Source organism: Trachypithecus francoisi, unplaced genomic scaffold (assembly GCF_009764315.1).
Source record: "Trachypithecus francoisi isolate TF-2019V2 unplaced genomic scaffold, Tfra_2.0 Lachesis_group18, whole genome shotgun sequence".
Lineage (NCBI taxonomy): Eukaryota > Metazoa > Chordata > Mammalia > Primates > Cercopithecidae > Trachypithecus > Trachypithecus francoisi.
Genome location: NW_022681463.1, coordinates 21,522,749 through 21,536,000, shown reverse-complemented (window position 1 = coordinate 21,536,000; position 13,252 = coordinate 21,522,749). Strand labels below are relative to the sequence as shown.

The following is a 13,252-nucleotide window of genomic DNA, read 5'->3' as shown; positions in this document are numbered from 1 at the left end:
AGCATAAAGTAATTTGTTCAAAGAGTCAGACTTCAAAAGGTGGAAGTCTACAGTCATGCTGAAATTGAAATGAGTACCCTTATTTTTGGAGGACATTAGCTTTGCCTCAGTACCTTGGATCTCCATTATTCATAAGATCTTAGATCAATGTACCTTAAGGTAGCAACATTTATCATAATTGGCTGATACATTAGCGTCTTTCAATACCAAATATTAACTTTGACTATGAGATCAGTAAACCATATAATGATTTTGAACAAGAAATAATAATAACTTGACTTTGAGGACCAGTGAAGCTAATATCAAACTTTTGAGACAATGACATACTCTTAGACAACCATGTAAACTTGGAATCTATGGAAATGTTTCCTGAGCCACATTTATTGAAATGTGATAACTTGGTTTCTGTACTGAATCATAAATACTAATTTAAACGTAAGAAAAACCACAGGACACAGTGACCACTCACTTTCAAAGTGGGCATGGCTCAATATTTGGAGTTCTCATATCAGGAGAAGAAGAAGAAGAAAAAAAAATCTAGGGAGGTGTTACCTTCAGTAAAAGAGAAAATGCCATTTTTATCCCTAACACGCAGACTTTGGAGAGCAATGAGTATCAGAGAAATTTTTTTCTTCTCTTTCTCTTTTTTTAAAGCTCTTTGCAAATCCAGACCACACTATTGATTACTGACTATTCATTGCTGAAGGCAGTACTCTGTATTCAATAAATTAAGCTTTAATTCCCAAGTCCAACAAAATAATTGACCTCAAAAAGAAGATAAATGAATAGGCTGTCCAGAGCTCATGATTAGAATCCACTTTCCAGTCTCATCATATTAGTATTTCTCAATTCAGTGATTTTTCCATTCTTTTTTATCTTCTTTCACAATCTGTTATGCCTTCACGCTGTTCCTGTATCAGCAAGGTCAAGCTACTTTCATTCTTGGTTTCCAGATCGGAAGGTTTAACTTATGATATTCTCATACTTTTATATTAGTAATTTAATATACTTTCCATTTTAGGACAAACTAGATAACTAGTATTTTTGAAAAAAGTATGAAATGCTCTTGATTTCCTAAAATCATAAGTAACATCAGCATATAGCATATATAAATATTTTGATAAATTTATGCTTCCCAATTTTGCGAATTGTGCCCTGTCTGTTTCAACAGTCATTTTCTTTACCAAATCCTTAAAGATTCAGAGAGATTTAATAATATTTACCTTTATTTTACATTTAGTAAAAATAAAAACCATTTGGTGACGTGAACAAAATTACACAGTATTTATAATCCCACAGTTTTTGCTGCCACTGTAGCAACAGAATTTGTATTTTTTAAAAAAAATATAGATATATATTTCATAGAAAGGAGGTAAACAAATGAAAAGTACTTTCATTGATGCTTTGGTCTGGTTTAAAAACAAATATAAAGTAGTTATCATTATTACAGACACCATTTAATTATCAAGACAATGGTTTGATTGTATATTAATCAGAACTGAAGTAGCTAAACCAAGCACTTCTTCAGCCAACTTTTAAGAATACACAAGTAGCTTCCATGGAATTAACGGAGAGGTGTTCATCACTATTTCCTTTCTGTATCTTAGGAGAGAATACCCAGAACCCCAGAAAGGAGCAGAGTCCTTTTTAAAAATTCCTGGAGCTTTTGAAGTATGCAGAACTTGATTTGTCCCTGCATTTCTGAGAAGGGGCATAGTTTCAGGGAATAAAAGGGGACTACGAAGAGGTAAAGCAGAATCATTTCGCTCTTAGGAACTTAGATTGATAACCTCAGAAGCTTTATCTTTCCTTAGCTCTTTCCCCACCCCAATTTACAATCTCTAAATGAGATAAAACTTCAGCTTGCTCTACCCAAGCTTATTTGTGCAAAAGGATAGGTGCCCTACACACACAAAGTGTGTCTTGAGGGAGCCTGGCATGAGGGCCAGTGAAGCTAATGATACCCAATGGCTTTAATTTATGTCTTATTTTTTTGCATCCTGTAAGTGATCCCAGTAACATTCAAGCGCTGTTGCAAAGTGGAAGATTTGAATTATTGATGTGCATTTTTTAATTTAGAACCTCACAACCAGAAAGTCCAACTGTCAATATTTTATTCAAGTTCTGTAACATGATGGTTTATATTTGTAATGATGATCCAAGATACTTTATGGCTTTCTGACTCATTATGGCCACCTAAATTATGCTCATTATAGCTTTATTATGAAATGAATTTAATTGCATTATGAATATCTGAACACTGCTAATTGATTGCTATATATGGAAACTAGAAAGAGTCTAAAATATGACATTAATTTGAACATCTCATTTGTGGAGTATTTCAAATAAAAGCAATTTAATGGAATTTAGTGTTAGGGCAAATTTATAAATAAACTGAAGCAAATGTGTTTATCATTATGTAAACAACAATACTCTGCACATTATATTTACAACAGATTTTGATTTGAGTTTGTATCAAACCATATGATTATTTAAAATTTAACAAGAAATGGTAAAAGAATGGAGCTATTTTGGAAGAGGATTACATGGTAGACTCCTAATGTTAATGGAAATCATGGGGTATTCTGTTTTGAGTCATACAGGATCATAGATGGAGGTCAAATCCCATTGAGAATATGATTTTTATCTGTCCATTAACACCTTAATCACAGAATATGTTTTTCCATGAAAATGTCAATTAAAAGCAGTTGTACTTAAGGTAAGTAGATGCCTTGGGCTTTCTAGATTTCATTAATTTATGACTTCTTTCTGTTTTATCTGCAGAATTTTTCCGAGAGCTCCTGGAGAATGCAGAAAAGTCACTAAATGATATGTTTGTACGGACCTATGGCATGCTGTACATGCAGAATTCGGAAGTCTTTCAGGACCTCTTCACAGAGCTGAAAAGGTACTACACTGGCGGTAATGTGAATCTGGAAGAAATGCTCAATGACTTTTGGGCTCGGCTCCTGGAACGAATGTTTCAGCTGATAAACCCTCAGTATCACTTCAGTGAAGACTACCTTGAATGCGTGAGCAAATACACTGACCAGCTCAAGCCATTTGGAGACGTGCCCCGGAAACTGAAGATTCAGGTCACCCGCGCCTTTATTGCTGCCAGGACCTTTGTCCAGGGGCTGACTGTGGGCAGAGAAGTTGCAAACCGAGTTTCCAAGGTAATTGAAAATGTGTTGTCTTTCTAGTTGGTCTTCCTTGTTTACTCTGTTTTTTAAAACCAATGTTTACAAAAAAAAAAAAATCAAGGTAAAATTTCTTAATTGGTGGTCCTTGCTCTTAGAGAAATCAGCTAAATATCAAAGTATAATTCTGGCTTTCTTTTCCTTGCTTTGTGTGAGAAAAGACAGGATTTTAAACCTTTCTATGTGGTTGGAAAATTAATGTTAATACTTGTCAGCAGTAAAGCAGAGAAGCTTTAGTATCAATAGTGCAAAAGCAGGTGCGTTGCAACTATGATCATTTGGTATTTCTGATGAGGGTTTTAAGGATGATAAATACTCATGAAACAATCCATTTAGAGGTTATAATCCTCTAGGGAGTCAAGATGACAGTCTTCATGGACCTGCGAGTAGAGACAAGTTATTGTTCAGGACATCAGCACCTGGCACTTCTTCTTTATCATCACGTGTCAATGTGGCCTAATTCCTTCATGGTAAAAGAAGAGCCCTTTGCTGACACCTGTATTACTGGATTAGGAAGCACTAATGAATACCAAGTATAGATTCTTGCAGAGAATTTCTTTTGTTACCTCTTATCTTTGTAATTTCATACCATGCATTGCCTTGGGCTTATGAATAAGATCAATCATGAATCTACTTTTGGGTCTTTCTTGAGGATAACATCTCTATACCTTGGATGTAAGGGATAATTCTACATTCCGCTACTTAAACATTGAATATTTCCTGTGTAGGGGATGTCTGCTTTTGTTTACGTTCTTTCTTGACATTTAAGGCACTTGTGAGGTCAGTCCTACAAATAAAATGAAAGATAATTACTTAAAGAAGTAAAGTTAAAAATAATACGTAACAGGAATCTGGTATTATGTCACTCAAAGAAGGTATATTTGTACAAGGGTTATTCCCAAACACTACTTTTCTATTGCAGGGCTGTGCGAAAGAGCCACATTATTTTTTTTAACTATTGGTACTGTCCTGTAATGCTGCTTTTTTTTTGACACGTTGATCTCCTCAATATTTACATCCTAGCATAAAGATTGTGTATACCCTTAAAAATGTTTCTCTATTGCACTGTCAATAAAATCCATAATAGCCCATTTTCAATTGTTAATTTCCTAAACATTTATTTGAGCATACAGACAGGTTATTTGCAGGAAGGCACTGAAGGAAATAATTACAAGGGCTTATTTAACAATATAAAGGGCATGTGATTCTAATGTTTAAAATAATATCTTTACATTGAATCTCAACAATGTTTTAGATACCAAAGAAACTAGAGCCCCAAAAAGGAATTTATAAGGAATTAGCTAGGTAGAATAGCAAGAGGAAATATATCACCTGAGGACTGTCAGCAAAATATGAATAAGTATAGAAAATGAATATGCATTCCATATTTCCTTGAGTAGATGCAGTTTGTTGTAAAATGAGTGTAAATTAATTTAATAAGTTAAACTCAATAATAGGCTTAGTTACAGAGGCTGCAAGCTGAAGCTTTTGATTTTGTTGAAGGATGAAACATGTAGCCAGCCTTTGAGAAATATGAATTTAAGAAATTCAAAGTATGGATGGATATATTCCTGATTATGTGTATTTATTCTAATTGAGTGTTAATAAGGTTCAGATGTGTGTATTATGATCTGGCAAGTTTCCAGTGAGATAACAGAATATTTTCTAGCAAAGTGTCTACAAAGCCGTGGGGGAGGCTGCTGCTGGCTCTCCCTCCTGTTTTTCACAGAGTGGCATTCACAACTGCCCAGAGATGGTGTCTCCCCTTGGTCACTCTCTGACTGTCTCAACTGAAGTCTTTGTTGACCAAAGTCTAACATGCTCTTCCTTCTAGGGAAGGATGACCTCATGAGCCAACCATCAGTAGAGTATAACCTTTTTCTCTAGAAGTGGTGAGAAATGCATCCTCTAACACTGTATTATCTCTGCCACTGATCCCTTCAGGACCAACAATCCCTAGTCAGTTAAAATTATAAGCCCCATCCGACATTTGGGCACTGCCTTTTGGAGATGGATAGACAGATAGAAGGATGGATGGATGGATGGATAGATAGATAGATAGATAGATGATAGAGATAGATAGATAATAGATAATAGATAGATAGATAGATAGATGATAGAGATAGATAGATAATAGATAGATAGATAGAGATAGATAGATATAGATAGATAGATATGGTGTATGTATATATAGCCTTGGTTTGAAAGAAGTTGAGAAATGTTTTTGCAAATAATTTATGTCTCAGGAATTTGAGTATTTTACCAATGAATTTCCTTACCTATGATTACAAGATGGTCTAGAGCTGACTAAACTAGCAATTTGTGATCTACTGATACTGTGATGATTTTCAGCACCCAAAGTGTTTTTGTAATAAGAATAAAGAATCACAAAGACTAAATATACTAAAAAGAGAAGCAAGAATTGTGTTTGAGGTTTAAGCCCTTCATAAACCTGAAGCCTCTTTATGGTCTATTAATTGAGTGATTCAGAGTTGGAGAAATAATGACAGAAGAGCAGAATTCCCAAATGGAGATCAGCAAACTGGCTTGTCTCCTGCATCCTGATTTGGGTGATTTTTGTTTTTTTCTCTTCAGTTTCTCTCTACACTTATGGTGACTTCTTAATCTTGAAAGACATCATGAATATCTTCTAATTAATTGCTTTGACTGGAAAATTTACCTCTTTGGCAGAACACAGCAGTTTGACACAAATGTTTTGACATAATGTTCAGAACATTATTGGGAAATTTCTTACCAGAAAAATGGAGGTCTAAATTGTAAGCATCAACAGAATTATTTTTAAAACTTCTGCTTGCCATCTTATGAATGCAAACACTGTCTTTTTCTAGCCTTCAGATGGGGCCAGTTTATTATAAGTAACTATTACTCAAGGTCTGACCGCAGAAGCACTATGTGATTCTGTAGTGAATATATGTGGGCAGTCACCCAGGATTCATTTTCTGTGTGAGTGACCATTTTGAGCATGTCAAGTGTTAATGAGAGGTGGAATATCAGGAAGCTCCATGCTTTGCTGGTGGAATTATCAATTGATATGCTCACTTTAGATTATAATCTGAAAATACCTGTATTGCTGAAGATGCACCTATTCTAAAACTTCAATTTCATCTGGATAAACTGTTACACGTGCGTACAATTAGACATGTAGAAGAATTTTTGTAGCAGCATCTTTTAGAGTGATCTAGAAAGTAGAAACGTCACAAGTGGCCCATCTACCTAAATGGTGATCTCTTCACCTTATGAAATTTTCCGGAGCGGAGAAAGTGCTCATGAAACGAGTCACAGACACCTCATTGTGAGAGATAAACATCAAGTCACCTAAAATACATACATTTGTATAAAGTTCAAAAATGTAAAACTAAGCAATACGTTATTTGGGAAAAAATATATATAGTAAAACTCCAAAGAAATTTCAAAGAGTGATGAAAAGAAAATCAGATGGTGGTTACCTCTGGAGATGCAGTTTGGAGGTAAGATGAAGGAGGGATACATAGAGATTTTTAAGTTATCAATAACATACGATTTCTTAAGCCAGGTGCTTGAGGAGTGTGTGTGTGTGTGCGTGTGCGTGCACGCACATGTATGTGCATGCATGCATACATGCATGTATTGTGTAAAGCTTTTTAATGAAATAAATTAAGATGTAGAAAGACTTTACCATTGTCCATGTCTGTTTCTACCTGTGTAACTACAATTGAGTCCCTGAGCTACCCTCAGTTGTTTGTAGTACTAACTACTGTTTATGGACCTGCTAACAAGTCAGTTTCCATGTTCCATATTGTGCTACGGGATGTCAGAAAGACATGAAAGGCAGAGCTCCAAAATGAAGAAAAAATAAATTTTGATAATGTAGTCACCTTGACAGAATGGATTTGGACTATTTTTAGCACTGTCCCTTTATTAAAATGCCACCCTCATTCCCTTATCTTCCACCACTAGTGAGTGGAAACATGGATACCAGCAGTCACTCGAAGGCTTGTGAAACATTGTGAGGAAGAGAGAAGGCTTCAAAGAGATATTAACAGATTGTCTGCTTAAACTAGTCTTTATTTATTAGAAAGGCAAATGTGGAAATGACTATAGTGTCTTCACTAGTCCATCATGATGCCATTTACACTAAGAAGGCATGATTTTTATATGTTTTTCTTTAATAAAAGTGACTTCTGGCATGGCATGGTGTCTCATGCTTGTAATTCTAGCACTTGAGGAGGCAGAGGCAGGTAGATAGCTTGAGCTCAAGAGTTCAAGACCCAGCCTAGGCAACATGGTGAAATCCCATCTCTACAAAAAAATACAAAAATTAGCCAGGCATGGTGGCATGAACCTGTAGTTCCAGCTATTCGAGAGGCTGCAGTGTGACAGTGGCTTGAGCCCAGGAGGCAGAGGTTGTAGTGAGTTGAGATCGTGCCACTGCACTTCAGCCTGGGCAACAGAGCCAGACCCTGTCTCAAAAAAAGTGACTTCTGGCCAGGCGCATGGCTCACACCTGCAACTTGAGCACTTTGGGAGGCCAAGACAGGCACATTACCTGAGGTCAGGAGTTCAAGACCAGCCTGACCAACATGGAGAAGCCCTGTCTCTGCTGAAAATACAAAATTAGCCAGGTGTGGTGGCACATGCCTGTAATCCCAGCTACTTGGGAGGCTGAGACAGGAGAATTGCTTGAACCCGGGAGGCAGAGGTTGCAGTGAGCCAGGATCACGCCATTGCACTCCAGCCTTGGCAACAAGAGCAAAACTCCATCTCCAAAAGAAAAAAAAAGTGACTTCTATGAGTAAAAGCTGTAAATTATGTCAAGAGCAATCATTTCCACTTTGCAAGTCATCTCATTGATTTATTACAGATAAATAGGGGAGGTAGTAGAGCTGGGATCCATATAACTTGAACTATTGACAAATACTGTCATCTATTTCTCTATCCATCTATCTATCAAAAATCTTTCTTCCTGTGAGTCATGACTTTGAAAAGTCTGGCTTTTAGTCTTTAGTAAGACCAGAATATTTTCATCAACAGATACCCACCTATGTCTGCTACATAGACTGATGTTTTTGCTCAAAGAGCCTTTTAAGTGGTTCATTCCCAACTAAACAGCTTTGCATTAACAATGTGTGCCTAGAAAGCGACAGACAAAGTCAACTTTCAATAAATGTGGTTGATGCACCGTAAGGAAAAATGGTATCATCAAATTTAATGCAACAGAGGCTATGAAATGCCTCTGTTTAAAGTATTCTCTGATAACAATGGAAAAACATTCTGAAGAATCTACCATGGATGCAATTTACAAGAGAAATTGTTTTCTATTTAAGTGTTTGCTTTTGAGAAAGAATTGAGAATACAAAGATCACCTGTTGTCGTTATCACCTAAATTATTGATTTTGTTCCTTCTGTGGTGGTTTTTGGATTGGAGTTAATTTTGGGGGGGGCATTCCAGAAATGAACACAATCACAAAAAGGCCATAGGTGAATGAAAGTTTTTTTGTAGTTCATTTGTGATTTAAATATCACCAACATATAAATGTTTGTGGGCAAAGGATAGTAACATTTAGCTAGAGAAAGAAGAATCAGGATCAGATGAAATGTCAGAGACTGTACACATTTAAAGAGCGTTCCGAAAACAAAGACAAATGACAAGAACCAGCAAAGCATGCCCTCCTGAAAGTAAAGGGAGAGAGAATTCAAGAAATAGACTAATCAATAGTTAAGTAGAAAGGGCAGAGAAAACAGACCTTAGGATCTGGCCGTTAGGATGTTACTGACTTTAGCAAGTGCAGGTTGACTTGAGTGGTTTAATTGGTTGAGAAGTTAACTGGTCTTCCCCTACACATTCTAGAACAAGGTATGCAAATCTTGGTTCATGGACTGGTACACGTTCATAAATAGGCTGTTACTGTTTTGCAACAAGATACGTACAAAAATTGAAAGTTAAAAAAATTCTTTACTGCAATTTCACATTGCTCTGACACCATCAGTGGGACTTTTCCTGGGATGTTGAATTTGCATGGTGAGTCTCCTATGTGTGAGCGGCATATGAGTTGTATTCCATGGGATCAGGCATCAGGTCATGATATATTGGTTTTTAATTCTGTTTATGCGGTGTATCGCATTTATTCTGTTTATTTGGTGTATCACATTTATTGTGAATGTGAACTGTGACTTATCAAAGTTTACACTGTTGTGTAAACTTTGCGCAGCAGTCACATCATCATCACTTACACATGTACAAGTGAGAAGGGTAGGCAAGGTGTGTGATACCATGCGCCCAACTTGAAAGTTTGAAGGATTTCTCTTTTATTGTCCTGTCTTCAGAGATTCAATGTCATGGGGACGTTCCCTGTTGCAATATCAGTGCACTATAGAATTTTACGAGCCAAGATCTTGCATATGTTAAAACATCCCTGCATCCCTGGTATGAAACCCACTTGATCATGGTGGATTATCTTTTTGATATATTGTTGGATTTGGTTAGCTAGTATTTTGTTAAGGATTTTAGCATCTATGTTCATCAAGGATATTGGTCTGCAGTTTTCTTTTTGGGTTGTGTCCCTTCCTGGTTTTGGTATTATGGTGATGCTGGCTTCATAGGATGAATTAGGGAGGGTTCCTTCTTTCTCTATCTTGTGGAACAGTGTCAAAAGGATTGGTACCAATTCTTCTTTGATGTCTGTAGAATTCTGCTATGAATCTGTCTGGTCCTGTACATTTTTTTTGTGGGTAATTTTTAAATTTCCATTTCAATCTCACTGCTTGTTATTGAAGCTGGTTCTTTGAAAAGATAAATAAAATTGATAGACTGTTAGCAAGATTAATCAATAAGAGGGAAAATCCAAATAACCACACTAAGAAATGAAACAGGAGATATTACAGCTAACACCACTGAAATACAAAAGATCATTCAAGGCTACTATGAACACATTTATGCACCTAAACTAGAAAACCTAGAAGAGATGAATAAATTCCTGGAAAATTACAACCCTCTTAGCTTAAATCGGGAAGAATTAGATACCCTGAACAGATCATGGTATATTGGGAAAAATCCATCAACCAGAGATTGTTCAGATAATTTGAACCCCAAACAGATAACTTGAAATGTACTAATTCTAGAATAATACTAAAAACAGGAAAATAATGAACATATTTTGGTTGATTGTGTTGATATGTTTGGGTTTTACCGTTCCTGTGTTCAGCTCCTCTTTACCTGTTTTGGTACCTTCCTACCCTAGCAGTTTTTCCCTAGGGTATATTCTGGGCATTTACAACCATGATGAGCTTTCACGATTGTAATCATGATTGGCATGTCTACTGTTTGCCTATCCCCCTCAAATACAAGAACTTCCCTGGGGCCGTGGAAAATGTATACTACAAGCAGACGAGACGTCTTTGTTACTAATAGGGAACATTCGCGAGTGAAGTATGCCAATTAAGGTACAGCACAAATGAAAAAGACCCAAGGATAAAACTCCAGTGCTATAACTCAGAGAATGCTGCTTGTAAAACAGCTTTACGAAGGAAAACGAACCTGATGTTTATCCCAGTCTCAATGCTGCTCGTTTTTGGACATTTATCTCTGAATGCAGTTATGCTCTTCCTACGAGAAGGTTCTGTGAAACCAGGTTTGCACAGCAGGCACACCATAATCACTTACACATGTACAAGTGATGAGAGTAGGCAAGGTGTGTGATACCATGGGCCCAACTTGAAAGTTTGGAGGATTTCTCTTTTATTGTCCCATCTTCAGAGATTCAATGTTACAAGGACATTCCCTGGTGCAATATCAGTGCACTATAGAGGTTTATGAGCCAAGATACACATCAAAAAGAATTTTAATAAAGCTTGACAGATATATTGCCTTAATAGTGCTGACATAGTGAAGTGGGACTTATGTAGGGAGCATGACATCCTAACGTTTTTAAAAATGAGATATTAGGTCATACAGATATTTGTAAGAAAGAGGGGGGGTACATTATTACATTTTATAGATTTCCTCCATTGTTAGCTTTCTCATGGCAAGCAAGGGTTATTCCCTTGCATCTATTTGCTTTATACCTCTTCGTCTAGATGAGTGATATTCAGCACAAACACAATGGATCAATCCCAGATACTTAGAATATAGTAATCATACCAAACAATGTTGAAACTCTGCATTTTTTGGGTCTAAATCAAATAACCAAGAGTGAAAATGGACAGTTCAGAGTGTCAGTAATAGGATAATGGTGACTCTAACATTCAGATGTAAGTAAAACTATAGCCGAAATCTATAGATCCTGCAAGTTAACATCAAATGACACTTAAGTGGCTCGCATACACAGAATTTTTTAATTCCGTTTTGCCCTTGCAGGAACATGCTGCATGTCAAAAATGCCACTGTCATATTTAATACTGAACAGAGAACAGTGGATTTTATATGGAAATTTTAACCTTTTCAGATCGTAGTATCTGAAGAAGTGAGGAAAATCTACTTTTCTATGTTAATTTTGTATAGAATTTTGGCAATCAAAAAGTACATTCAGTGAATATTTTAAACTTTCATAAATACATTAATTATGGAAACATTATGCATACTATTTTTATAGTAGGTACAAATACGAGTCTTTTCATACAGAAATATATTCATTTATAAATAATGGGTGTTAAAATTTTCATTTGCTCTTGGCTTTCTAAAAACACATTCTCTTACTAAAAATGTATCAAGACATAAGGAAATATTTATTTCATTGTTTTTGAATGAAAATGGACAACATTTAGTAAGAAGTACTCAATTTTATAGTGCTTTAAAAATTAGCAGAGAACCAAGCACTTTGCAGAAGTCTTTGTTCTTTCCATCTTAGAATTTTGTTGCACAAATCAAAGACTCGGCCAAGGAGAATTCAACTGTACTTGCAATAAAGCGTTTTATTGGAAAGACGAACCTTGCAATATTCTATTACATTGATAGAGAGAGGATAACTATATAAAATATTTATGCCCCATTTTCCATAAAATATCAAAAATATCTATTTGGAATGGAGAAAAAAGTACCCTGACATTTTTGGCTAGGATGGAAGATAGAATCCAGATTGAAAGTCCTTTTTATTTGTGCAGGTTTTTTCTTCAGTGTTAATGTGATAGTACTTTCCCAACTATGGTCTGTTATGCTAAATGTTTAACAAATTGTAAAACCTTTCACTCCCAGCTGTTCAAGACTTGCCTATTGATTGCTTGTGTTTGTCACTTGGCTTGTGATTTTGCAGTAGAGAACTGGAGAAATGAAATAATATTATGACTCACCCTAGCCAAATGGACATTTATTTCCTTCAAATTACTGAGAAAATTTAAATTGTTGCTCCAGCTTAAATCACCAGGATATTTATTTTTTGTTGGTGGTAAGAACAATAATTTTATGTATCTTCGTATATTTTTTTTCTGACCCTAAAATCAATATGTGTGTTCATCTGAATTTTTTTGAAGAAGCAGAAAAGTACAAAGAAGAAAATAAAATAATTCTAAATTTGACATACCAACAGATAATTAAATGTCAAAAGTTTGTATTTCCAGTGTATCTGTAATATCATTTTATATTGCCAAATTATGTGAGATGTTTGATATTAAATTCTACTTTCATCATTTTAACATCACATGCATTTCCCCACCTTGTTGACACTTTTCTTTTTTTTAGTACTCCTATATCTTAAAATTTTTATTTTACAACCTAAGAGATTTGTTTGCTGCCAATATATCTGGGTATCTCTTACAAAAAAAAAAATAATTCCCTAAACAGCCTTACCTAGAAAAGAAAACAGTTGGCTCGCATCGTTCGTTTGCGTGTGTGGGTGTACATATGTGTGCATGTCTAGCCTGACTCGCTTTTCACTCTGAATTCCGAGGTGCATGGGAGCTCCATGGCTCTCTTATCTTATTTAACTGCTGGAATTTACTGATCAATTTGTACCTACTCCATATAGTTCCATAACTTGGAAAGTTTTCATTCAAAAGGGAAAAGAAAGGGTGGGTATATAAAGGGGAGGTAAGGAATGAGGCTGACAAAAAAATGTTTGGTA

At 35.7% G+C, this 13,252-nt stretch overlaps 1 protein-coding gene across 1 annotated transcript in view; it reads left to right on the top strand.

The window, feature by feature from the left end:
- The window catches only part of GPC6 (glypican 6), a 1,232,941-nt gene that overhangs the window by 619,239 nt on the left and 600,450 nt on the right, over positions 1 to 13,252 (top strand). The window contains exon 3 of the mRNA XM_033177433.1: positions 2,785 to 3,176. Within this exon, the coding sequence (XP_033033324.1) occupies positions 2,785 to 3,176 (392 nt within the window). The remainder of the gene's footprint in view (positions 1 to 2,784; positions 3,177 to 13,252) is intronic.